General features: G+C 52.3%; 5 protein-coding genes across 5 annotated transcripts; 4 read left to right on the top strand and 1 right to left on the bottom strand.

Moving 5' to 3' along the window:
- Positions 1–3,957: 3,957 nt before the first annotated feature.
- Positions 3,958–5,362, top strand: QC764_0031770 (uncharacterized protein; the record flags this gene model as incomplete). Its single annotated transcript, XM_062940194.1, has 3 exons — positions 3,958–4,285; positions 4,345–4,799; positions 5,220–5,362. The coding sequence occupies exons 2-3, from the start codon at positions 4,385–4,387 to the stop codon at positions 5,360–5,362; spliced, it is 558 nt and encodes a 185-aa protein (XP_062802618.1). The 5' UTR covers positions 3,958–4,285; positions 4,345–4,384.
- A 167-nt stretch (positions 5,363–5,529) lies between these two features.
- Positions 5,530–6,271, top strand: QC764_201550 (uncharacterized protein; the record flags this gene model as incomplete). The annotated part of the gene is made up of 3 exons (XM_062943860.1): positions 5,530–5,643; positions 5,694–5,852; positions 5,954–6,271. The coding sequence occupies 3 exons, from the start codon at positions 5,530–5,532 to the stop codon at positions 6,269–6,271; spliced, it is 591 nt and encodes a 196-aa protein (XP_062802619.1).
- Positions 6,272–12,349: 6,078 nt separating this feature from the next.
- Positions 12,350–13,898, top strand: QC764_201560 (uncharacterized protein; the record flags this gene model as incomplete). Its single annotated transcript, XM_062943861.1, has 3 exons — positions 12,350–12,689; positions 12,937–13,136; positions 13,214–13,898. 3 exons carry the CDS (start codon positions 12,350–12,352, stop codon positions 13,409–13,411), a joined length of 738 nt encoding a protein of 245 aa, XP_062802620.1. The 3' UTR covers positions 13,412–13,898.
- Positions 13,899–14,526: 628 nt separating this feature from the next.
- Positions 14,527–18,000, top strand: QC764_0031800 (uncharacterized protein; the record flags this gene model as incomplete). Its single annotated transcript, XM_062940195.1, has 3 exons — positions 14,527–14,937; positions 14,990–16,162; positions 16,229–18,000. Exons 2-3 carry the CDS (start codon positions 15,529–15,531, stop codon positions 17,998–18,000), a joined length of 2,406 nt encoding a protein of 801 aa, XP_062802621.1. The 5' UTR covers positions 14,527–14,937; positions 14,990–15,528.
- A 995-nt stretch (positions 18,001–18,995) lies between these two features.
- GSH1 (glutamate--cysteine ligase) lies at positions 18,996–22,767 on the bottom strand (the record flags this gene model as incomplete). Its single annotated transcript, XM_062943862.1, has 6 exons — positions 21,353–22,767; positions 21,177–21,249; positions 21,018–21,083; positions 20,820–20,968; positions 20,644–20,769; positions 18,996–20,592 (listed from the first exon to the last, which is right to left on the bottom strand). Exons 1-6 carry the CDS (start codon positions 21,361–21,363, stop codon positions 18,996–18,998), a joined length of 2,022 nt encoding a protein of 673 aa, XP_062802622.1. The 5' UTR covers positions 21,364–22,767.
- Positions 22,768–23,250: the final 483 nt, after the last annotated feature.

Below are 23,250 nucleotides of genomic sequence, written 5' to 3' on the forward strand. Positions count from 1 at the left end.
TCTTATTCTCTCTGGCATTTCCATCGCAGATTTGTAACGGCTTTTTCGGACACGATCTTGTCCCGTTCTCCCCCCAGCTTGAGATCCACGTTTTGCTTTCTAGTATTCCATCGACATCATCTACTTACCTACCCCCCTAGCTTACAATATCTTGACCCAAGCTTTACGAATCCTTTTCCGCAGCTTGGAGTTGGATACTTTACTTGTGTTCCAGAATAGGAAATATCTAGTTATTTATACGCGAGGTAGCCACGAGTTTCTTGGCTGGGCGGTTAGCCGTCAGCATGTCATTCATTCATTCATTCATACCTAACCAGAGGTAGCCGAAACCTGCTTGGCTCTCGGTGACCCATCACACATCATCCATTTTGATAATGAGACCTACTTAGGCTGTTCGGTCGAGGCCGCTGCAGCTCTATTCTTTATTCCAAACTCTGGACAGCATGAATACTACTCTGGACATCAGAGAGTGCATGAATAGATAGAAACCCTTGGCATCAGCCCATGTAAGCCCTCCTCGCAAGAATTGCCTTGAGGGTACCTGGTAGTCAAAGCATACCTAGGCCTGCTACAGTGTAGTAGTCCACTCCCATCACGACAGTCTATAACCCTACTTCGACGGCTCAGCCCGCCGCCACCGCACCAAACTCCCCCCAACCAACCAATATAAACCTCTTGAACAAGAACACGCAAAAGAAAATGACGACACTATCAGACCACTTCTGCGTCGTCCATCCCGTGTCTCGATATGCAACACGATCTAATCTTCCCTCTCCCGCAGACGACGACGGAATTGCGGGATAGCGGCGAGACATCACCGAACCCGGGCAGCCAGCCAGCCAGCCCCAAGTAACAAGGCTGGCAAAGGTAACCGTGAAAGGAGGGTGCGGCTGGGACAGGGGTTGTAAAGGTTGCAATCTTGCATGAAGAAAATTGTTAAGGTCACCGCTCCCGTCGCTATTTGCTGGGAAACCTCTCAAAACACGTGGAGAATGAGAAGGCGAACGGGCCTGGCTTGCATTAGGGTCGGTCGTGATGGGAGGCGGGTGGGTCTTGGGAGTTGACCAATCGGGGCTGCAGCGCACAACCAAGACTGAAATGGAAATTCTGCGTGTTCAAATCATGGTCGTTGGAATTCGACGTTCATTGCAATTGCGTCCTCATCGTGGCGAGGGCATCACTGTCAGGGGGGATCGCACCCTCAGGGTTACTGCCAATATGGATCATCAGGATGTTTTGTACGCAAAGCTACGATGCTGATTTGGTCTCGTGTGCAATGTAGGTGGCTTGTTGCCGATACTATTCCGTCTGGGGTTTGTGGAAATCTTTCCGCGTGTGTCTCCATTAGGATCCAGCCTCTTTCAATAGTGCTAACGACACAGCTCGTGTTTCTGCATACGCAAGGTATACTTCCGAATTGCATGCCCACGACGAGAAAAAGAGGTGGTGTCTTTCATTCTAGAAGCCCTGAGGAGAGTGGGCGTCTGCAGGAAATACGGGTGCCTGGCCTGGATGCACTACATGGTTGTTTCGGAGGACAGTTTTGGCTGGCGATATGTCAAACAGACGCTTGAGGCTGGCCAGATGAGGACTCGTGCCGGTTTTGAGCAGGGCAAGGGTCCGTCCTTGCTATGTGCTCTGGAGGGGGTACCGAGGACCTCTGTATACACCTGCAAGGGCGTTGAGTTGGACGTCCGAAGTTGACCTTTGCATGCTCTAAAGCACATACCGCGCTCAGACAAGACTTACACTGGGATGGTAACCTGAATTCGATGTGAAGTCCAACCGAGCCAGCTCGAAGGTCGCAACTGTGGCTGCTGATAGGTTCCCGGGCATACTGTCGGTCGATCAACTGTGTAACCTGACGAAACCGTTGTCGGGTCTTTTGTTGTGGCCACGGGGATAAGACTCTGAGCGTGTCATTGGAGAGCTTCTAGGGTTCTGGATGCCAGGTTCTTCATCTGACGTGGGATGAAGTGTTGGGCACCCACGAGCGCATATGGAGGAACCTTGAATGTTCTAGAGAGAGAGGAAGGAGAAGGCATCGGATGTGGACCCCAACCGCGCTCCGATGGTGTTGATCATGTAACTGGTGTGTGGATGTGATCAAGGCAGAGAGCAATGGAAGTTGATAAGCGTCCATAAGCCAGCTGTCAGCCTCGGTCAGCGTGTGGGGTAAGGTGTCGGGGTGCCTGCCAAACATGGGGCGTCAGGCGACCATTTGATTGGTTCATTCGTCTCAAAAGGCGGAGTCTTGGCTTGGGGTTAAGCTTAAATATGGATTGGTCCGAGCGTCTGTCGTCTTCTTTTAGGACACTGGGACCCACTTTTCCGAACCTCCTCGATTCCATCTTTGCTACTCCTGGCGTAAGTGGCAGACATGCAAAGTGTGCTCTAAGCGATGCGCCTGATACTTCCTCGATGTGAACTGCGAGCGGGCCGTCTGCCCGTACTTGGGGTGACACCCATCAATCTCACGACTGGTCTTGGCAGCCCCCAACGCTCAAGAGAGAAAGTCGAGATTTGGGCCCCCAGGTCATTTTCGGCGCCCTTTTAGCGAGTCCAAGTATTTCTATGTGAGTGCCTGTATGTCTGCGGGCTTCGTTGACGTTTTTCTCTTTCTCCCGGCCCAGATATATCCAGGGATCAGTCAAACCACAGAAGCTCCACGAGTCGAGATCTCTGCATATCAGATCTGGTTAAGGTTATCCCGTCAGAGCCTTGTTTGCTGCAGTACGGCCATGCATTACTCGACGGGCCGCTGGCTAACAAATCTTGGCGCTCTTTATCGTGGGCTTTGTGGGTGTCGTCCGAGTCAGCTCCGGACCCAGAGGTATGGTTCTGTCGGAGCACCAACGCCACAAAGGCTACTGCGTCAACCGTATGCTATACGATGTATTATATCTTGAAGCTGCTTCTTGTACAGCCGTTTCTTGCACGGACTGATTAGCTGAACATAGCACCAGCTCGTAGCTTGGACACAAACTGGGCGAGAGTAAAGCAAGCTAGTCTTTGCCTCACGATAAGAAAAGGAGAGCAGAGAAGGAGGGGACTAGACGCAACGTGGTCAACCGCACCCTTGCATGAACCTGCATCGGTGCCAATAATAGTAATATCTAGTGAGCAAGATCATGTATCTAAATCTCTTCAACCCCGCTCCCGTAGAGGCCGATAGCCGAATATGATTGTTTCCCTCGATGCCTGGCCTGATTCCAGGTTGACATTTTAGAAACTCTATGTTTGGAATCACTGTCAAGAAGTGCCCCGCAAGAACCCCGGGGTAGTGGCCAAGGGGGGGATCAGGATTGACGGAAAAAAGACCCTGGGAAATCGGTACATCTCATCTTCAACAGCACAACATCTACCCCACAGACGCAGACCAACTATCGTCCAAGGTATGTTCGACAGAGACATGATCCCAGGCAACAACGTTTTCAGTGCTGCCAGTGGACGGCCAAGCTACACCTTGATTGATTAGCTCCCAGCCACATCCAGCCCATATTGTTCAGGAGGGTGTTTCGGCAGCTGCCGGTCTTTTTGGCCATGACGGCCCCCACTGACCAGAAATCCCCACAATCCCTTCCCGGTCTCATTGCCGTCGAGCTCAGGGGGACGCGTACCTCATGCTGGGCGCAATATCGAGCGGGCCTTTTCTGTGCTCAATTTCATGAACATAGATCAGGTCCTGCGCAGCAGAAGCACGAGACCGGCGTGAAAGCGCACCAATGGCAGCAAGCATGGCGCAATGTCTCTTGTCTCTTGTCTCTCGTGATAAGATAATCAGCTTGGGTATCTTGGGAAGGTGGGGATGACTGAGGTGTAGCATGCAGTTCGGTTAAGCTTTTCGACCACGATGAATTGAGGAAGGCGTGAAACGGACAGAGGCATCCGTGCTCCACTGGCCGCTGCCCCATACTCGTCTCTTCCAGGTTGTTTTTACACCTCAACATGGAACCTGTTGCCTTCGAAAAGTAATTCCAATGATCGCCGTTTTCTGGCTACCTACCTTACGTATTACACCGACAATCCTTTAGGTGAATCCCGTCGGCAGCGGCGCCTAATCAGGTTGGTGTCTCCCCTGCCCGACGCTAGACCCGACGTCCCGGGCAGCGATTTCTACGACTGGGCGGCTCGTATAACCGCGACCGCCATCACCATCATCCCACCAAATCATTAGTTCTAGCACCGTTTCATCCCCCACAGCAGAAATCCAAACAGGAAACCGTTTCGTCTTCTTTCTGCCTCCAGGCCTCACATTACCGCTTCACGAGAAAGTAGACGACATGTTTGTCATCCTTTATTCCGCTGCAAAAAAATTGCAATGTTGCTGACAGAGATGGACAGAAGGTTGCAATCTGCAAAGAGACGCCTTCCTCCACCAATCATGAGCGCCGGACGGGGCGAGTTTCTAGAGCAATACCTGGCGGCTGAAACCCTCTTGTTCAACAGCGTCCCATTACTCGGTGCAGGCAGCCTTGGGGGGTGGAGATGGTGTTCTGCTCCAAGCCTTACAGGGCTCCCGGCAGCGCCGTCCAGTGGCGCGGGTCTAACCAGCTTTCGGCACGTACACGTCCTGTCTGTCGATATTGCTCTGTTGGAAATGATTTCGTATTGTTTACTCATCATTTGCTTTGTTAAATCCGTAACGAAACCTGATATTTTGACGTCACTCTCGACAACACCGAATTCCCGGCCGCTGTCATTCTCGATGCTCGCAGGCATGACAAGAATAGCAGATTATGAAAGCATGGAACACCTCGGGGCTTCGCGCTATCTGCTGACTTTTGTGAGCGCTGCAGGTGAGAGATATCGTGAGTTTCTACTGGCCCATCAGCATAGCTCGCTCCGAATGGGGAAAGTAGGGGTGAATTGGATTTCACAATACCGAACGGCGGCCCCGAGAATACACCGTTAGTCGGTTCAATCCCAGGATTGCGTGTGTCTAAGCCCGACATCACCTCTATGGAGAATTGTTCCGAACGGGACTCGGATAAGGAGTCTACAGTTCTTTCCGGCCGTCACTTTATGAGCAAAGTCCCTGCAAACCAGGCGCATTACAATGCGGAAGCATGTGCAGAAGGGCGGTCTCCAGATTGCGTCCTGGGGTCCCATCTCATGCAGCTCGCGGTACAAAGTACTTCGCTTGACTGACCCCTGGAACCCCCGCGCTCCCCCTCCATCATATGCTCCCCACTTGGGACCCCTGTTGACAGCCCAAGATACATTGTACACACGAAGGAGTTGCCTCGACTACATCGACATGTACCCTCAACCCGACGCCGCTGCCATGCGGGTTGGCCTCGCCTCACACCGTGGAGACCTCCTGTCAACAGCCGTTCTGGGTCCGGTATCAGGCTCTTGATGGATATAATAACACGCGCCCCGGTCTTCATCAGCCTTGGCCTCGAGACGCAGCTTACTTGCTTCACCCATCCTTACTTTGACCACGTCAAGTCTTAGTCACATACTCGCCACCTGCTTCTTGCTTTGTATATCCTGACATACATCAAGCTTCTCATTAACAACGACATGGAAGATTTTGGAAGCGCTCTCGACATGCCTTCACCTTCCAACTCACTATATTACGTGTATGGGGACGGAGAACACTACTCCTCTGGCTCACAAAGCCCCAGCAACTCGACCGTGAGTCTTTATTCATCCATAGAACGGACAGTGCTGACAGTCAAATCAAGTACGACATGGCGTCCACGACAGATCTCACTAGCTTTGCCAGCGTGTACCCAAATACGGAACACGAGGAGGAGTCAGGACCGCAGGATCAACAACAAAAGCCAGCAGCCAAGAGAAAACGCGAGAACCGCTACAAGAATGCCCCTCCCTCCGTCTTGTCGGTATGTAAAATCCTCGTGCGGCGGCCAATTACTGACCGTCAGACTCGTGACTTGACCCCTCCTTGCTTCCGAATATCCACTGACATATTGTCTGCAATCAGAGGCGTCGAGCACAGAACCGTGCTTCACAGAGGGCTTACCGGGAGCGGAAGGATCAGAGAATCAAGGACCTTGAGCAGATGCTCAATGATGCCAAGCAGCGGAACGATGTTCTCAACCAGGCCTACGCAGTGCTCCATGCCGAATATGTCTCCCTCAGACGGTCTCGGCTCGAAGACCAGCAATACCACCACCAGCAACCCGATTTGACATATGGCAACTCGCATCACGGCATGGGATTGGAGGCGACAGGAACCGAGGGACTGGATATGGAGTTGTTTGTCTATCCGGACCTAAATCCAGGATATTCGCTCAACTGAGACAATACACTCGGCCATTCCTTCTGGGCCGGCCGAATCTCCTCGAGGATTCTATCCATCCCTTTCGGAACCGCCGAAGCATGATTCGTCCGGACACTCTCACCGAGGATACCCACATTCTGAAGACATGCGCTGTTTTCTGCTCGTTCTGAGGGCTTGACGAGAGCAGGCTTTCTTGTGCTGCGGGGCTGTCCTGTTGTGGTTGGATATCAGCGGCAATCACGTCACTGTGATAGGAGGGGCGCCTGTCGATATCGAATCGGAGAGGGAGGGTGGCTGCATGTTCCAATCGACGAGGAAGAAGATTGGGGAATACACCTTCCAGGTTTGATTCTTCGGGGTGAGGCTACCCCGAAAACAGAGGCCATGGTGGACGGCATGACCAAGCTGGGGCTCAAACAGACGGCCTTGCTCGGCATCTCGCGGAACTTTCCCTCTGCCCGCGCAGACTGGGCGGCATCTCGGTTGTGCTCTTTTGCATTTTGGGCTTGCGTGTAAGTGGTGCACACAGGGTCTCCCGCTTTGCTCGACTCACCGAATTGGGGGAGCGGGGCATATGCATGCATGCATGCACTTTGGGGACTGCGGGCGTGATTCACTCAGCCTTCTTTTTCATTTTGGTTTCTGCTCTGTACTACAAATGGCTACGATAGGCAGGAGATTGGGAGGCATTTGCTTGATGATACCACAGGAAATTAGTAGGCGGAGGAAATATATATATGTGTAATTCTATTGATGATATCTCACTCATATGATTGGATAGATGATCTCTATAACTGTCATCATTCCACTGCTTCAATAGGGAAATATTACCACAATGGGGAGTTTCGCTTAGCAAAGACAAAAGAAGAAATGTTGACTAGGTCACATGTCTGGTTAGGTACTTGATAACATTTGGAATGACTGGAATATGGAAAACAAGCCGAGACCACGGGTGCCAGACTTGGGACCGTACATTTGCTCCACAAGCCACAAATCTCGCATGAAGGCAAACGATTTGATGACGCGCCAACTTACAGGAAAACATCAAGTTCATGACGCCTGTCATGATGGCTTAGACAGACCAAGACTCAGATTATCAAGGATATATCGTCTTGGCTGGGTTCATGTAGACTAGAATCTCACCAGGATACGCTGCTTACGCTTGGTAGGTACACACGTACTCGCAGAGAAATATTACTGGCTGGGCGGGATCTAAACGCGCCTGAGGAAGGCGCAGTGTCTTGTGTACAGTTTTCGTCACCGAGGGGGCAGAGTTCTGATTGTGTGGAGGTCTGTCTATGATATCAAGTGCTTCTTACCTACCGGCTTGTTATTTTCGTCATAGGTAGGTGTGCTGTTGATAGTTTTAGAGGGGAAAGCGAAAACCCGGGGATCGGTGAGGCTTGCTTCGCGCCAGCAAGTTTGAGCAATGAGAGAGGAAAAGATCTTGTTCCTACTACAACTTCTTCCTTTCAGGCTCGCAGGTGTGTGGTCCGATCGGGGTTAGGTGCTGAGCAACGGAACCTTCCGAGGTCGTGCATGGTATAAAGATGTTGTACTGGCAAGCAATGATGCCTACTGCGTAAGGCGCCTTCGAAGGGTTCTGAGACATGGCGGACGATATTGAAAGCCGGAAGGTCAGCGGAATTGTCGGTATTGGCGCGGATGAGAAAGATGAAGCTAGTGGGTGTGTGGCGTTTGGTGGGTTAGGGTGGTGTGTGTAGGTAGGTGAGCGCTAAGGCTCCGGAGTGGGTGTTTTAGGATTGGTTGGACCGGAGATGGGAAAAGGAGGTGATGGCACCCGAACGACGACACAAAACGGAGTTTGGGCGCGGCCGTGGATGGGGGCTTGAGGTTGACCAAATTGTTCGATGGGTGGATGATGGCGAAGGATGGCATCGTGCCTGTCGATCTGGGTGTGTCTGGTGCAGAAGGCTTACTTTGTTGACATGCTATGCTTCTTCATCCTAGGTAGCTGAGTGATAGCCTGGAAAGCTGGGGTAGGGCTTTGGATATGGAATGACGGCCGTGATGGTCATCATCGTCGTGGCATAGGACAGCCATAACTGCGGACAAATGGCCAGGGGAAGCCCTGAAGGGGGTTGAATAATGTGCTGCCTTGAGTTGAGATGTAAGTGTCGTATAGTGAAGGCGGTCAGGAGACGGAGATAGCGAGTTGACGATGTGCAAAGTGCTGTGTCCTCATGAAGTTTCGACGTCTTGGGCGACATGAAGAGAATGGTGGTGTTGACGGTATATCGTAAACCAAAAGAGAAGAGCACAATGACGGAATCACCGTTATCGGAACAATCCCGCGATCCTCATGCAGTATCAACCTCAGCTGGGACTTGGCAATTGGCTGTCACTTTGTGTTTCTGTTTTTCGTTGGTTTGCAAGGTATATTCTGTGAGGGGGAGAAGGTCAAATCAATTTTGGTGTGCGGAATGAAAAAGTGTGGGTTCTGACTGTGGAAGGAGCGATGACGTTGGCGTTGGCCGTTCCTTCCTCAGTCAGCTCTGAAGAGCATGTATGTGGACGGTGACTTACCTCTTCGACCACCCAGATTACTGGACTGAAGTTTTTCACTTTTCTGAACTGCTTTGCAAGTACGGTCATTTCCTTCATGTATCTGATACTTCCGTTGAAGGTTCCCAAAGTCAACAATAACGCCATACCAGTCCTGTCAGCACTCTTGATTTCGATCGACACAGCCCGGGTGGCTTTACAATACGATTGTTGACGCCTTGCCACATATAATACGCTTCTCAGCAGTCCTTTTCTGCCATCAGCCAAGTCTTGTTCATGGAAGCCTTGCCATTCAAGCTGCTCGCCCGGCCTGGCCCGCTCCGTAGATGAGTGCGGATCGCTTTCGTCCTTGGTGTTGACGATCTGGATGCTGACAACACCGTTTCTGGCGCAGGAGGCAACTTTCGACTGCCCATCTATCATTAAGAGCGACCGAACCCATCGTTGCCTGCCCGAATACCGTCATAATTGACGGGATTGGACAGTGTGTTCGCCGCCGCCCCCCGAGCCAGAATCTCACGTTGAGGTTGCAATACCATGCTGGATTTTTGGTTGCCTCATACGTACCACCGCCATCCATCCGTTACTTATCAGGTATCAGAGAGTCTTTAAGATGGCCGAGTCTAACTCAATAGGGGAAAACCACCGGTGTTTGTTGCTGCCAGCTTTGAGCATCTTGTGACAACCGGATGGGAGTCAACAAACATTTTGCAAGGTCAACCTCCTTTTGTTACACCCTGGAAACTCCATTTATTTGGAATAAAGGCGGCTAACATGATCCCAGACAAATGAAAGCCTGTATATGATAAGGGCACAGCCAGAATCTCGGTCGTCTAGAGCCAACCCAGCACCCAACAAAGCAGATCTGATGGCTGGTCGATGGCCTGAGCAACATATTGCAGGGTGTTATGATGAAACGGCATGAGTAAGCCACATTATACGGGAATACCCAACCGTGCTAGTATGGTCGGTCAGACCTAGTAGCTAGCCCCGTGCTTATGCTGCAGGATGATTTGTTTCTGGTTTAGGTCATGTTTCTTGTAGTCATTGCTCATCTGTAGACTGACCCTATTGTAAAACTTCTGCTACTAGTAGAGATTGGTAAACCAAAGGTTTCATTCTAAGGTAAGTGTACATCGCACATTCTTCATCGGTGTCAATAAGTTAACAATTATTACATGGCAGGTATGACAGTTTGTCAACCACCAAAAATATGAAACCCCACAACCTTGCACTTGACAGACTGACAACCCTTATTTTTATTTCAGGGGCACTTTGCTTTGATTATGTCCCCGGACGCTTTAGTCTCCTCGAGAGACGTTCAAGCTTTGCTGCGTTGATCTGATCAACGACATGGAACTTTCCCGCCTGTACTGACCTTGTTCTGTTCGCAACATCCAGCAATAAACCTCCGACAGCCGATTTCAAACCAACACACCAAGATACACGCCCAAGAGTAGTACCACCGGCATTCGACCACAGTGAGGATGAAGATATCTTTGATCGCATTGCGGTCGTCGATGTTGTTGGCTGGGTAGCCTATAATGTCGACGTGGTAGTTCTGTGCTCAAGGGCCGGGAAAGTACCGGCTCGTTTGAATGGCTGGTGCGGGTATCTATGCCGGCGTCCTCAATCAAACCAACGATCACCTCTGCTTGGATCGTTATGCTCTAGAGACCGAGCCACTGATCCTCTACGAGCTTGAGCTCTGATTCGAGGGGGCTGTTCCTGACGACGATAAGCTGCTGGTGTTGAAAGGTGACTCGTTGTTGGTGGAGTTGGGTTTGCTGTGAGAAAGATCTCGGCGAGTCTGTGTGAACTCGGTGCCTCTTTTCCCATACCATTTCCCGGACGGGATACGGCTGGTTGAACGAATAGGGGATGAGGCGAGCATGACGAGGAACTCGATTCGATGGCTTTGGCTCAGGGAGACGAGGGTGCTATAACCTTTGGGCGGGTTCAAACACCCCCTTTAATAGGTGAGGGGGGATGCCCTCAGCCTCCATGTTTTGGCCCCCGACATGATGTGTGATCGACTCGCCGAGCTGGGTGGTTGAACTGGTTGCTGAATCAGCCTCTTACGATCTCCTCACTGGCATTCGACCACCCACGTCCTCCAAATGCTCGACGTCCAGCGGCAGTCCACCCAAACGACCATTTGTGCAACCCATGAATATGCGGCTAGATGGACAGAATCAGGATAGTCATGGCCTTAGGGCTGGACTGTAGGGTAGGAGATGGTCTCGGCATCAGCGGTATGTGGGGGTTGACGCAAGTCGACTGGGTGTTGGATGACGATGGCGTCGCTTTGGGCTTGCTGCGTGTCAGCATCTAGGCCGTCCCAGCAGACAAGCGCTGATCAGCGAACGGCGGCCCTGTGATATGATATACGGCAGCGGCAGGTCAAAAAGGCGGAGGGACTGTGCAGAAAGAGCACATTGCATTTGTCACGGATACTACAGGTCACCTCTCACGTGAGTTTGACGGATGGCGGTGGTGGTGGTGGTGGTGATGGTTAGCCGTGGCTTGCCCCGACTGAGCTGAGCACCAGGATCAATACCAGGTCGATCGCCGTCCAGGGGTTCTCCGCATTCCGGGAGACGGTCACGCTAACAAACGCCCCCGAACACCCGGGCGGACTTGCTCCGTTCAACGGTCTGGATAAGGGGAGTTATTTCAGCTCGCCCGGTACCGAAGAAATAGTGAAGTGGCGGGCCCCTAGGCTCGACTGTTGCGATCTCAACGTCGATGGTGTTGGTTCCGAGAAAAGAAAGCCCCGATTTAGCAGAGAGACTACCCCGACTTTTTATTTTTCGGTGGCTTGCGGCTGGATAAAAACGGCAGCCGGCACAACGGTTTTTCTTGGTTGCGAGTGCAACAACGTTGTTTCTTGGGGTGCTTTTCCCCTCTCGAGTGTTCCACCCATTTACCCTAATATCCAGGGTACTTTTTCGCAACCGACCTTTTTAATATGGAGAGCGAATCCCTTTGGACGGTTGTTATCTTGGATCAATTGTAACAGGCCCGGACTTGCTGTAGTGGGAAGTAGGAGGTACTATATGGAGAATGTCTTGGATCGGTGTTTTTTTCTGGGCTGGCTGGCTGAGGTGGAGATTAATTAGGCAGGTTGATTGATGGGACGCATTCCAGATGTTCTCTTTTGTCCTTCTTTTTTCTAGTTTGTTCAGTTGATGCGTTTTCTCCTCTTTTGACATTTTTGGGAAGTGGGTGTTGAGAAAACGACGATATCGCGACAGCGTTTGCGAAGCGCAACGAGCAGTGAATTCTTGGCGCAACAAAAGCGACGCTCACCGGCAGGCGCACACGTGTTACAACAGGGAAATACTCAGAGGGAAAAGGGCGACAGGCTTGAAAGAAGCGCTCAATTAAGACGGGTCGGACAAAAGTCGGGAGGGAACGCGGTGGGACGTCAAAGTCGACACGTATAAGCGAGACTGGACGACATCACACCGCTCAGGAGTCGTTTGGGAGCATTCATCTCGCGTTTTCCAGCGAATCAACAACAGAAGTTGGAAGTTGGGGGCCGATTGGGACAAGAGGGACTTCAGCATGGCACTCGACGACAAAATGTCGCCATCAATAACAACAACACCGATGGGATCGTTACCTACCCTCCGACGCAAACTGACCAGACTAGTCCTCACTCGTGGCATACTCATCACCACAGTCGTCTACGTCTTTCTACTATCACTAATAGTAGGGGTACAAGCCGCCCTGCCGGCAGAGTTTACAAACTCGTTTGATGGGCTGGGAGAAGGGGGCAGCGTTGGGTTGACGTGGGAAGGGGTGAAGCCAGAGTACTTTCCCTTGAGCATCACCGCGCAGGTGATTGATAAGGGAGAGGATGGGAGCGGGAGTAAAGTTACCGTTTACAAGGTTAATATTACTGGTAAGTCAGACGCCCTTCTTTGCAGTCGTGATGGATGATGGCTGGGAGAGAAAGGAAGGACGATATGATACTATGATCATGACAGAGAAGAGAAGGACTGTGTCAAAAAAAGAGGGGGCTTCTTCGTGGCTGTTGTTATCAAGACGGAATGATATATGGATGGTTTTGGTTTTTAGCGATATATTGCGGTTGTGCATGATCGTGTTTGGCTTGACCGAGTGCTGATATTTCATCTTCACAACTCCAGCCGCAGCAACAGGCAGCTCATACGTCTGGACTAACATGCCCCACCCCCTCCGATGGATCAAGTCAGGGCTGTACCAGCTCGAACTCAAGCCATCAGCCTGGACAGATGATGGTGAAGCGCCCGTGTTGGCGAGGTCATCGTTTTTCAGTGTGGGGGATTACGTCCCGCCTGCTCCGAGTCCAAGTGAGAGTTCATCTCCTGTAAGTTTTATTTGACCTATCTACCTTACCTTGGTACCAATGGATAGTGAGTGAGGCTGACATGACATGTGGGAAAGGAACCCTCGAAAGGGGATAAAGAGTCGTCGTCTGGCGGGGGCGGCGTGAGTAAGTCGGTTGCTATTGGGGTGGGAGTCGCGATTGGTGTGCCGAGCTTGGTTGGGTTGGTGGTTGTTGGCTGGTTTTTTAGACGGAGGTATAAGAGGGCGCGGGCGGAGAAGAGGAGGTTGAAAAGGAGCGAGTTTGTAATTTACTGAGACAACCGTTGAATGTGAAGAGGTGTGAGTTTACTCCTGAGGGGCCGAGAATCGTGGACCCGGGGGGAGGCGGCATGTTAAGAGGATGATTGGTTCGGTGGGTTCGGATGTTGGATGTGTTGTTGGGTGATGCGGAGTGGTATGTACCTGGTGAGAAAGGGAGACGGGAATAAGGGGGACCCTTCCGACGGGAGGTGATGCTGACGGGAAAGCTTATTGGGTGGTGCTGTGGGTGTTGTGCCGCAATTCAGGGACGGCTGTGAAGGGGGGGTGACGTTGTGGGTTGTATTATGCGGGATATGGGATGAAGGTGTTTGGGTGATCGATTCAGGGCTGATTCTTCGAGATGGGAAACACGGTCAGGTATTGTGGTCTTGCTGTTGAACCAAGGTTGACAGGCTGAATATTCCCATTTAAGGGGACTCTTGATGAGAGAGGAAATTCAGTCTGTTCCAAAGCATCGAACGGCATCTCGGCACGATTGATGATGATAGCAGCAGGTGGGTGAGATATGTAATTCAAACCGCGCGCCTGCAATGAACTTGTGCAAGCCAGTGTAAGGAAGGCGCGAGCGTATCTGTGGTGCCTTGCATAGCGCATTTTGTGGTGGTGGTGGTGGTGGTGGTGGTGTGCTTATTCAAGATGAGTTCGGAAAGAGCGGAAACTATTTTGACTGCGCCCACTTGTGACATTTGTTCCACTTCTTGATTTTTGGCACTTTGTGATAGCAGTGATTTTCGATCATTATCTGGAGAGTGGAAAGAGGATCGTCGATTTGGTTACTCGATTTCAGAGCTTGCTTCCCCAGTGACTGGTTCAAGGGTCCAAAAAGATCGACACAGTTCTACAGAATCTAGAACTTCAACCCGGTCGGTTGGAATTTTGATTAAGCTCATGTTTTGAACAACGTCTCTCCTGGGAGGAGCGATCAATCTCCAAAAGTGGGTTGCGGATTGCCGCTATCGACAACGTCAAAAGTTCTGGACTTTGGGTTTAAGATGGCGGCGGATATTTTTTCATCTGGTCTGAAATGGGTGGTGGTTGATGACAGGTGCTTGGCCGCTCATGCGTGCTGTACCGAACCATCAACAAGACGAGGCCCTGGCTCTCTGGCACAGCCAACAAAAAATTCACAACTCATCACGTCGGCCAGTCGTGGAATTTGTTTCCTTTTGCTAGCTACCCCTGAAGGAGGGGGGCCCCGCCGCGCGCAGACGCTGGCGATGTTCCTGCATTCTTGGCCCCTCTTGGGGACCCCACTGTTTGTTTCCAAGAATGGAACCTCGGCAACGGCCTCGAGGGCCCCCCCTGGGCTTACCGCTCCACTCAAGGTCTTTTCCCCGGTAACACTCGAGCGCTTTTCGAGAAACGAATGACACCCTCCCGTCGAGCACAGGTCATGGGGTGATTATTAGGGGTTCACGATACGAGGGCCGAGCCATTGGGGGTCGAAGTGCGTAATGGCACGCAAGAAGAAACTGCTTGTTGGTAGACGATGGGTAGTGGTGGTTCAATTAACAGGTGAAGTAAAGCAAACAAAGTGTCAAAGTGCAGAAGGCATGTCGCTTACACTGTTAGGTTGGCCAATGAGAAGAGGAGGAACTTGTCCCCTATCCAAACTGACCATCGCAACTCCACGGCGTCGAGACAGAGATGGAGCCGCCAGCCGTGTTGGCGAGACCGCAACGTCCCGCAGGGGATCCCTTCTCAACAGGTCCCAAAGGGGAATAAACATCTCTTGGTCAGCGCTGCCGAAACGACGGGCGGGCCCGGTGACAACACTGCCCAGGCTCCCGGTGATGGAGGTGATGGGGGTAGGTGTGCATGATGATGGAGTCCGATCCCATGCCTTGCCTGCTGAGCCTCGCAGTCTCCGTGCCTCCCCGGCACACGGGGCGGCCAGCCTTTCGCCCCTATAAGCCGTGTGATGCCACCACGAGCACCCTTTACGTCCCTTTCCTGTGCTTGATGCTTCTCTCCAGCCAAGCTATCCAAGCTGCCTCTTAGCAACACCAGAGCATTCTTGCTCGTCCTCTGACGTATCGCACGTCCAACATTCGTTACTAGTATCATCATACCACCGACATTCTTTATTTGCTTCACAGAGGAGAAACACCATGGCTCCATCATTCTCTAAGCTGGGCGCTTTTGCCCTGGCTCTTGCCTCTGGCGTCACTGCCACCCAGAAGTACGTCCTCTCCGAGGAGTACACACCATCCAACCTTTTCGAGAACTTCGAGTTCATGGAGTTCAAGGGGTACGACGAAGACCCCAACAGGGGACATGTACGGTATCAAAGCCAGGCCGACGCCCTCCAGCTTGGTCTCATCGATCCCGTCAACACCGACGATGTCTTCATCGGTGTCGACTACACCAAGCGGGCCGAACTTGGCCGTGAGAGTGTCAGAATCGAGAGTTTGAACTCGTACAGCAAGGGTCTCTTCATCGCCGAGTTTACTCACTTACCCAAGGCCGTTTGCGGTGCCTGGCCAGCTTTCTGGCTGACTGGTGAGCAGTGGCCCACGCATGGCGAGATTGATATCTATGAGGGATGGAACTTGAACCCGCAGAACAAGGTCGTTGGCCATACCGAGGTGAAGACCGCTGGTGTGTGCAAGATTGACACTGATGTCAGCTCTGGCTTCGTCCATTACCCTGACTGCGATGTCGCGGCCAAGGGCCAGCCCACCAACGCTGGTTGCGCACTTGATGAGGGTAACAATCTCTTTGGTAACCCCAACGGTGGTATCTGTAAGTGCTCCACATCCCCAGGCTCTTGACACCAGAGGCAACATGCTAATCACTGATGTTCCTCAGGGGCCACCGAATGGACTGAGACTACCTTCAAGGTCTGGAGCTGGGCTCGCGGCGCCGAGCCCCGGGATGTCACCAGTGGATCGCCCGATCCTCTGAGCTGGGGGCCCCCTAGCTTCGCTCTTACTCCCAAGAGCTGCGATGTCAGAAGTGCTTTCAAGGATATGCGCATGGTCCTCAACATCAACTTCTGCGGTGATGCGGCTGGTAACACCTGGAACATTGGTGGCAGGGACTCTTGCGCTGCCAAGACTGGCTATGCTGAGTGCTACGAGTACGTCAGGGAGCACGGCGCTGACTTTGAAGACGTTTTCTGGAAGGTCAAGGGCATCAGCGTCTACCAGCTTGAGGATGCCGCTACCTCTACCAGCACCACTGTTTCCAGCACCACCAGCACCACCGAGACTGTGACCTCTGTTGAGCCTACCGTGACCGAGACTGCCTCTGAGACTGTATCCGAGGAGCCTACTTCCACCATCACCTCCGACTCTGAGGAGCCCACCGCTACCGAGACGGCTACTGAGACTGCCACCGAGTCTGCCGCCGAGTCTGCTACCGAGACTGCCTCCGAGACTGTTACTGAGACCACCTCCGAGTCTGCCACTGAGACTGTGGAGGTTACCACTACCAGCGAGACCGCCACCACCACTGACGGCCCTGAGCCAACCCTGACCACCGAGGCCCCCGAGACCACCACCACCGCCAGCCCCGGTGATGAGGATGAGGATGACGTCTGCTCGGATGACGAGGAGGAGACCACCACCACCGATATTGCTACTGCTACTGAGACCGAGACCGTCGAGCAACCTACCGAGACCGCTGAGCCTACTGGCGAGCCCACCGAGACTGCTGAGCCTTCCGCTGAGCCCACTGATGCTGAGACCACTGGCATTGACCCTACCGAGACTGCCGTCCCCACCCAGACCGGTTCCGACGAGGTCACCACCACTGCCCAGGAGTTCACCACCTCGACCATCTTCGCCACCGAAACCTTCACTGTTACCTCGTGCGCTCCCAGCGTCACCTCTTGCCCCGGTCGCGTCGTGACCTCCGTTGTCGCCATCGGCACCACCGTCTGCCCCGTCACTCCCACCGTCACCGCCACCCCTGAGCCTACCGAGACCGCCACTCTCCCTGACGGCTGGACCACCTCCACCGTCTACGCCACCGAGGTCATCACCGTCTCTTCCTGCCCTCCCACCGTTGTCGACTGCCCCAGCCGCGTCGTGACTTCCATCGTTGCCGTTGGCACCACCGTCTGCCCTATTGGTAGCGCCACCGTTCCGGGTGAGGGTGTGCCCACCGACGTCCCTACCGTCGGCGTGCCTGGCGAGGGCGTTCCTGGCGAGGGTGTCCCCACTGACGGCATCCCCGTCGAAGGTGTCCCTACTGATGTCCCTACCGGCGGTGTTCCCACCGGTGGCATCCCTAACATCGACACCACCCTCACCACCCTCCTCACCTCGACCGGCACCAGGACCGTCACTCTCACCGGCGGTGTCGAGCAGTCCACCAGCGTTCCCCCCGTTGTCGTCCCCGTCCCCACCGGCGGTGCCCCCATCAACAGCGGAAACAACGGCACTTTTGTGCCCCAGCCCCCCACCAAGCCTGCGTATACCTACTCTCCTGAGGTTACGCTCCCTTTGGTGCCCATCAACGAGCAGACTCCCGCTCCTGGGCCTACCAAGCTCCCGATTGTTGAGGTGAACGGTGCGGGCAGGATGGCTGTTGGTGGGTTGATGGGTGTGGTTGCTGCTTTGGCGCTTGTGCTTTAAATTTGTTTTCTGATTTGTTTTTTCATTGGATGAGTGGAGGAGATAGAGGGGCAAGTTTTGCAAATAATATAATTTCTTGGATAAGAATTTTTGGTTTTACTTTTTTTTTTTTTTTTTTTTTGCATATGCATGTGTTAGCGTAGCGAGTTGTCTGTCTGTCTGAGTGTGTCTCTTTTGTATGTAAAGAAGGAAATTGAAGAAGGAAGATGGTAAAGAGGTTGAGCTTAGGAGATGATCCTGATCCGGGTGTTGATGGGTGTTTTTTTGTTGGCGTTTTGTGGGTCGGTTTATGCCTCTTTACTTACCTCCAGGTCCTTTATCCTCGTTGTTATACACCACGGCTACTACTTTTCAACTCGGAAGTTCTCACCCAGCTTGACATGTTGGCCCTCCAGACTCCTGATAGGACTTGTCCTAGACAGTTGTCTCAGTCGTGCAAGACTCTCAGAGTCCGAGTCTTTGAAGGGGTATGTCATCCACCTGTCTCTGTTCTGTCCAAGCTAAGACACGCTGTTTACACAACCCTTTGTGCTCCATACATCTGAAACATACTCTTTGGCGTAGCACCCTTTCTCATCACCTACCTCCTCTCTCCTATTTACCTTCCCGACCTGTAACCCGGCTTACTTTAGTTTGGACTTGTTGACAACTTACTAAGGCCCTCATTTCCTCTAAATGCGTCTTCCGAGGCTAGTTTAAGCTGTTATATAAGACGGTGATCATTTGTACATGCATCTTAATCAGCACACACTCTTGTTTGCGCATGGGCATGGATAAAGCCACCGTCATTTACCAAGCAGGATGACAATAGGACGTGTATATAAAAGCAGCGCAATGTCTTCTATCTACTCTTGCAAAAATGAAATATACACACAGCTCAGAAGCAAACAGCCACCCCCATCCGGCCAGCGCTCACCCACCTTGAACAAAAAAAACACAAAAAAAAAAAGCAAACGTATATCATGACTATGTATGACCCCCTCACCTCATCCCATCTAAAACCCCCCCAACAGTTTCTCAACCCCCCTACCCAGCCCTTTAAACCCCTCCCCCCTCGCCTCCCTCTCTCCAATCTCTATCACCTTGCCCACCAAATCCTTGTTCACCTCCTCACTAACCACACTATCTTTCCTGTACCCCTCGTGCCCCTTGACAAACTCTCTAATCCACCTCGCCGCCGTCCACAACTCCCCATTCGCCCTCTTCCTGATCAAGTCCAAATACCTCGCCAACTGACACCTGGTCGCCACGTCCACATTGACCGAGTCCAGATAACTCTCCACAAGCGGGATCAAACCCGGAAACTCCCCCTCCTCGTCGCCATTGATGACCTCGTTGACAGTCATGAGCTTGTACTCATCCTCCACCGGACCAACAGGCGACGGAGGGCGTGAGTTGGCCCTGCTGCCACCGCCACCAGAGCGGGGGGTGTTGGTGCCTGAGCCTGAGCCCCTCGACGGCCGGGAGGAGAAGAGGTTACGCCTAAACCAAAACTTCTCCTGAAGGACAGCATCCCGCTTGTGGGCGGTCTCCATGTTTTCGTCGACTTTGGTGATGGGGATGTAGAAATTGAGGTCAAACGACAAAATCACCCTCGTGATGAGGACCATAAAGACCGAAAAGGCCGCGTTTTCGAAATCGGTAATTTGAATCTCCATTGGGCGGAACTCTACCCTCCAGCCGATGTTGTTGTCTGCTGGGGGAGGCTTGAAGCGCATGTGCTGCCAGTTGGTGCTTTGGATGTTCTCAAAGTGGTCCGTCTTGGAGAGGTCGAGGACTTCCAGGTCTTCGTTGAAGATGACGATGGGGTCGCGGATGAACAGGTGAGCGAAGTGGGTGGCGAGGCGGTCGTCCATGCCGCCGTCGAGGAGCTGCTGCTTGATTTCGGGGTCGATGACTAGGTTGGGGTCGAGGTATTCTTCCCTCAGCCTGGGGTCTTCGGAGATGTAGGTCGAGTTGGAGGCATATCTGGACTTGGGAATACGCCATCGGTCGTTTTGTAGAGGCTTCTCGCCTAATTCTTCGGCAGTGCGATCATCAACAGCTTTGCTGATCTGATTCCACCTCACATCGGTATCGGCGAGGAAACCCTTGTAGATTGGTGTGGCAGCCGTCAGCGCCAGGAGGATGGGGCCGAGGGGTGAGAGCTGGTCGTACATCTTTCTACCCTCGGTGATGTTCTTTGCTTGGAAGGTGATCTGAAGACAGCAAGAGCCCATGCCGAACGCCATGGCATCCATGTGAATAAAGTTGTCTGGCGCGGCGCCATTCCGAACGTCGTCGTCTTCGGGCCAGTTGTGAAGGTCGTAGTTGACAGTTGGGTCCTTCCACGGCCATGGCGTGTTCTCATCTCTGAACACAGGTACGTTGACCTGTACTTTGCGGCCACGCCGGGATCGGATGTTGGCAGCGAGCGTTGGGAAACGAATGTGAGGATTGGCGATTTCATCGGGGACAAATTGTGACCTCAGTTTGGGTCCCGAGACTGGATAATGGGGTTCAGTGAAAACGCCAGGGCTACCTATCCTGGGGAAGGTTGTCAAGGTGATTGGGTACTCATTAGGCAGCATGTGATCCTTGGCAATGGCTCGCCTGCGTCGTGTTAGAAGAAGGATTCTTACTCGAGCTGACTGGTGTACATACCTCAACTTCATATCAGGCTCAACATGCAAGAGCTCCTTGAAGTCGATGCCCCATGGCTTACCAGGGGTCGCTTCAAGCATAAATCTGCCGAATTCGGGATGGAAGACTGGGGATGGATACTTGTCCCTATGACGGTTAGTACGGACGGTCTCCTCAACAAATCAAGCTTCTCTTACTTTGGTTTCGTCCCACCGGGGGAGGCAGGGGGCGTAACCTCCTTGGCCAGATCCTTGTCTCCAGCCAGAGCAGCGAGGATATCAGCCTGCCTCAAAGAGAGCAAAACCTTGGGGTCATCTTTGGAATATGTCACGACAAGGTACTCGACCTAGAAGTGTCTCAGCACCAGTCTACGAATCAGCACTCGATAAACATACCTCGTCACCCCAAAGCATGGCATCTCTCTCCTTGACCTTGGCCTTATTCCATATCTCCAGCAATTGCTACAGGACAAAAGCAAGTGTTAGCTCGTCGCTGACCACCAAGGCACCGGCTCTTCCCGAGATTTCCATGCAGTTACAAGTGCCCTCGCTCACCTTGATGCCCCAGGCCCTGACATGATGAGCCTTCGTCTTCGCCTCTGGCCAATCCAAGGCCGTTCCCAGTGCCCTTTGCAGAATATCAGCATGACGCCATACATAGACGAGAGCGAAGCGGTGTGGTGAGATGTGTATGTGTGGTGCGGGTAGGATATAAAACGGGCTATACGCACAAGAGACCCATGGTTTACGAAACGGAGGGTTGTCGTGATGTGCTGTTTAGTCACGAGTGAATTGCCGTCGCTTTCCGGCAAGGTAAGGCTCCAAAGGTTCCAACAAGATTGGATATTTCAGGGTCCAGCAAGCTGTAATACGTGTAAATCCGGATCCCTGAAAGGATGGTGTTGTGACCGAGAGAGACCGAAACAGAGGGTGTGCGTGAATGAGTGTTGCAAAATAGTGAAGAGAGATATCGAGCCAATGGCCGCCCAGCTCTCACACAAAGTATTGGGCGGGAGGTCCAAAAAATTGGATAAGAGAAGAAGTTTCTCACTCTTCCACCTGCAACAACCTCGCTGATGCTATCACCAGAACGGGATGTGAGAGGCAAAGACAAGAGATGCCAACCCCCCTTTTTACCCCGGATTCCCTCTTTTTCAACCTTTCCCCTAACTCCTCCCCTCGCTGATTCTAGAAATGCGCCTTCTCTATTTCCGGAACGATGGTGCTATGCAGTGCGTGAGCGTGAGCAAATGCGTGTAGATGGTTGCTTCCCCCCCTCCCCCAGTAACACACCCCACGTTCCAGTTCGCAGCCTTGCAGCTATTCGCTACCGCTTGGCGGGTTGTGGCAGCCGAATCAGAGTGTATGACGCTGCTGGCGTCTTGTTGGAGTATGCAGGTAGCAAAGGCGTCATCCAGAGCACGCAATCGTTCTCGGCTGCAACTGGGCCAAATCTGTTGACAAGGTTTGGGGGTCTGCTGTGAGATGTCGGAAGGCGGCAGACTTATTTGATCGTCGATGCGAGTGAGCGCTGATATAAAGAGTTGAAAAAATAGAAGCATGAAACTGGCGAGAAAAGAGTTGAAAGTCACAAGTCGGGATATCCTGTCTTGGTTGTCAAGGGAGTTATGAGAGCAACAACTCCCCCTCTTTCGTTCCACGATCCGATGTTTATATAAGAATGTACCGAAGTTCAAACAATATATAAGCCCGCGGCAATAAAAATGAAGAGAAAAAATACAAGCCGTAGTTTCAGGGACCTGCTTTAAATTTTTCGCGTTGGCAGGCGGCAAAACCCCAACAAGGGGACCTTCTTCAAAAAGAACAATGGGGCTGGAACTACTACCGAGCGGACTACCTTTTTGGCATCCACTCTCGCACTCCCTGTCTCCCCGAAAAATGGACGAAAGAGTTCCGACAGCGGGGGATGCCAATTTTTTTTTGTACTCCCCTTCCAGACTCTGGAAACCGGGGAAATTCTCGAGACCCAGGTGTTGTTAAGCTTTGGCCCTGGTGGAGTCTGGAGAGACTGACACTTCCGTCCATCGGACGACCCAGAGAGAGCCATTCAAACGTTTGACAAAGTAAGCAGCAACTAAATAAACTGCGTGGAGCTGAATAATGACAACAACAAATTGTGTACTGCAAAGTAAACAACCGCTCGGCTATCTGCCCGACCTGGGCTGCTGTCCTCAGATCGGAGTCTTGTCTACAAGTGCTTAGAAATCCAAATCAACTCCCGATTGGGGTAGGTATGTGCCCATTTAATCGCTCGGAAACATCCCGTGGAAAACGTGTGTGTGCAACGTGCCAACGGCAACTGACATGGTAGGTGGGCTCGTCCGTCCCCCGGGTCCCAGAGAAGGTGTGATGGAATGTTTCTTATGCCATGGCTAGCCGTTGGGACGTTTCTTTGCTTCCATCAATTGACAGAAAACGACCTGCCTGTAGTTCTTGGAGGGAATGACATCTCTCGGGTGACAGGCAGACCACCCCCCACAATCCGCAGAGAACAGGGAGTACTGCGGGGTTTTCTCTTTGCTTATCGATAAACAGAGGGGTAACTTCGTCAGCGAGATCGCGCATGTGAAAAGGCGGGGCATATCCCAGCTTAACCCTGAGATGGTTA

The sequence above is a fragment of the Podospora pseudoanserina genome, chromosome 2, assembly GCF_035222485.1.
Source record: "Podospora pseudoanserina strain CBS 124.78 chromosome 2, whole genome shotgun sequence".
In the NCBI taxonomy this organism is placed as follows: domain Eukaryota; kingdom Fungi; phylum Ascomycota; class Sordariomycetes; order Sordariales; family Podosporaceae; genus Podospora; species Podospora pseudoanserina.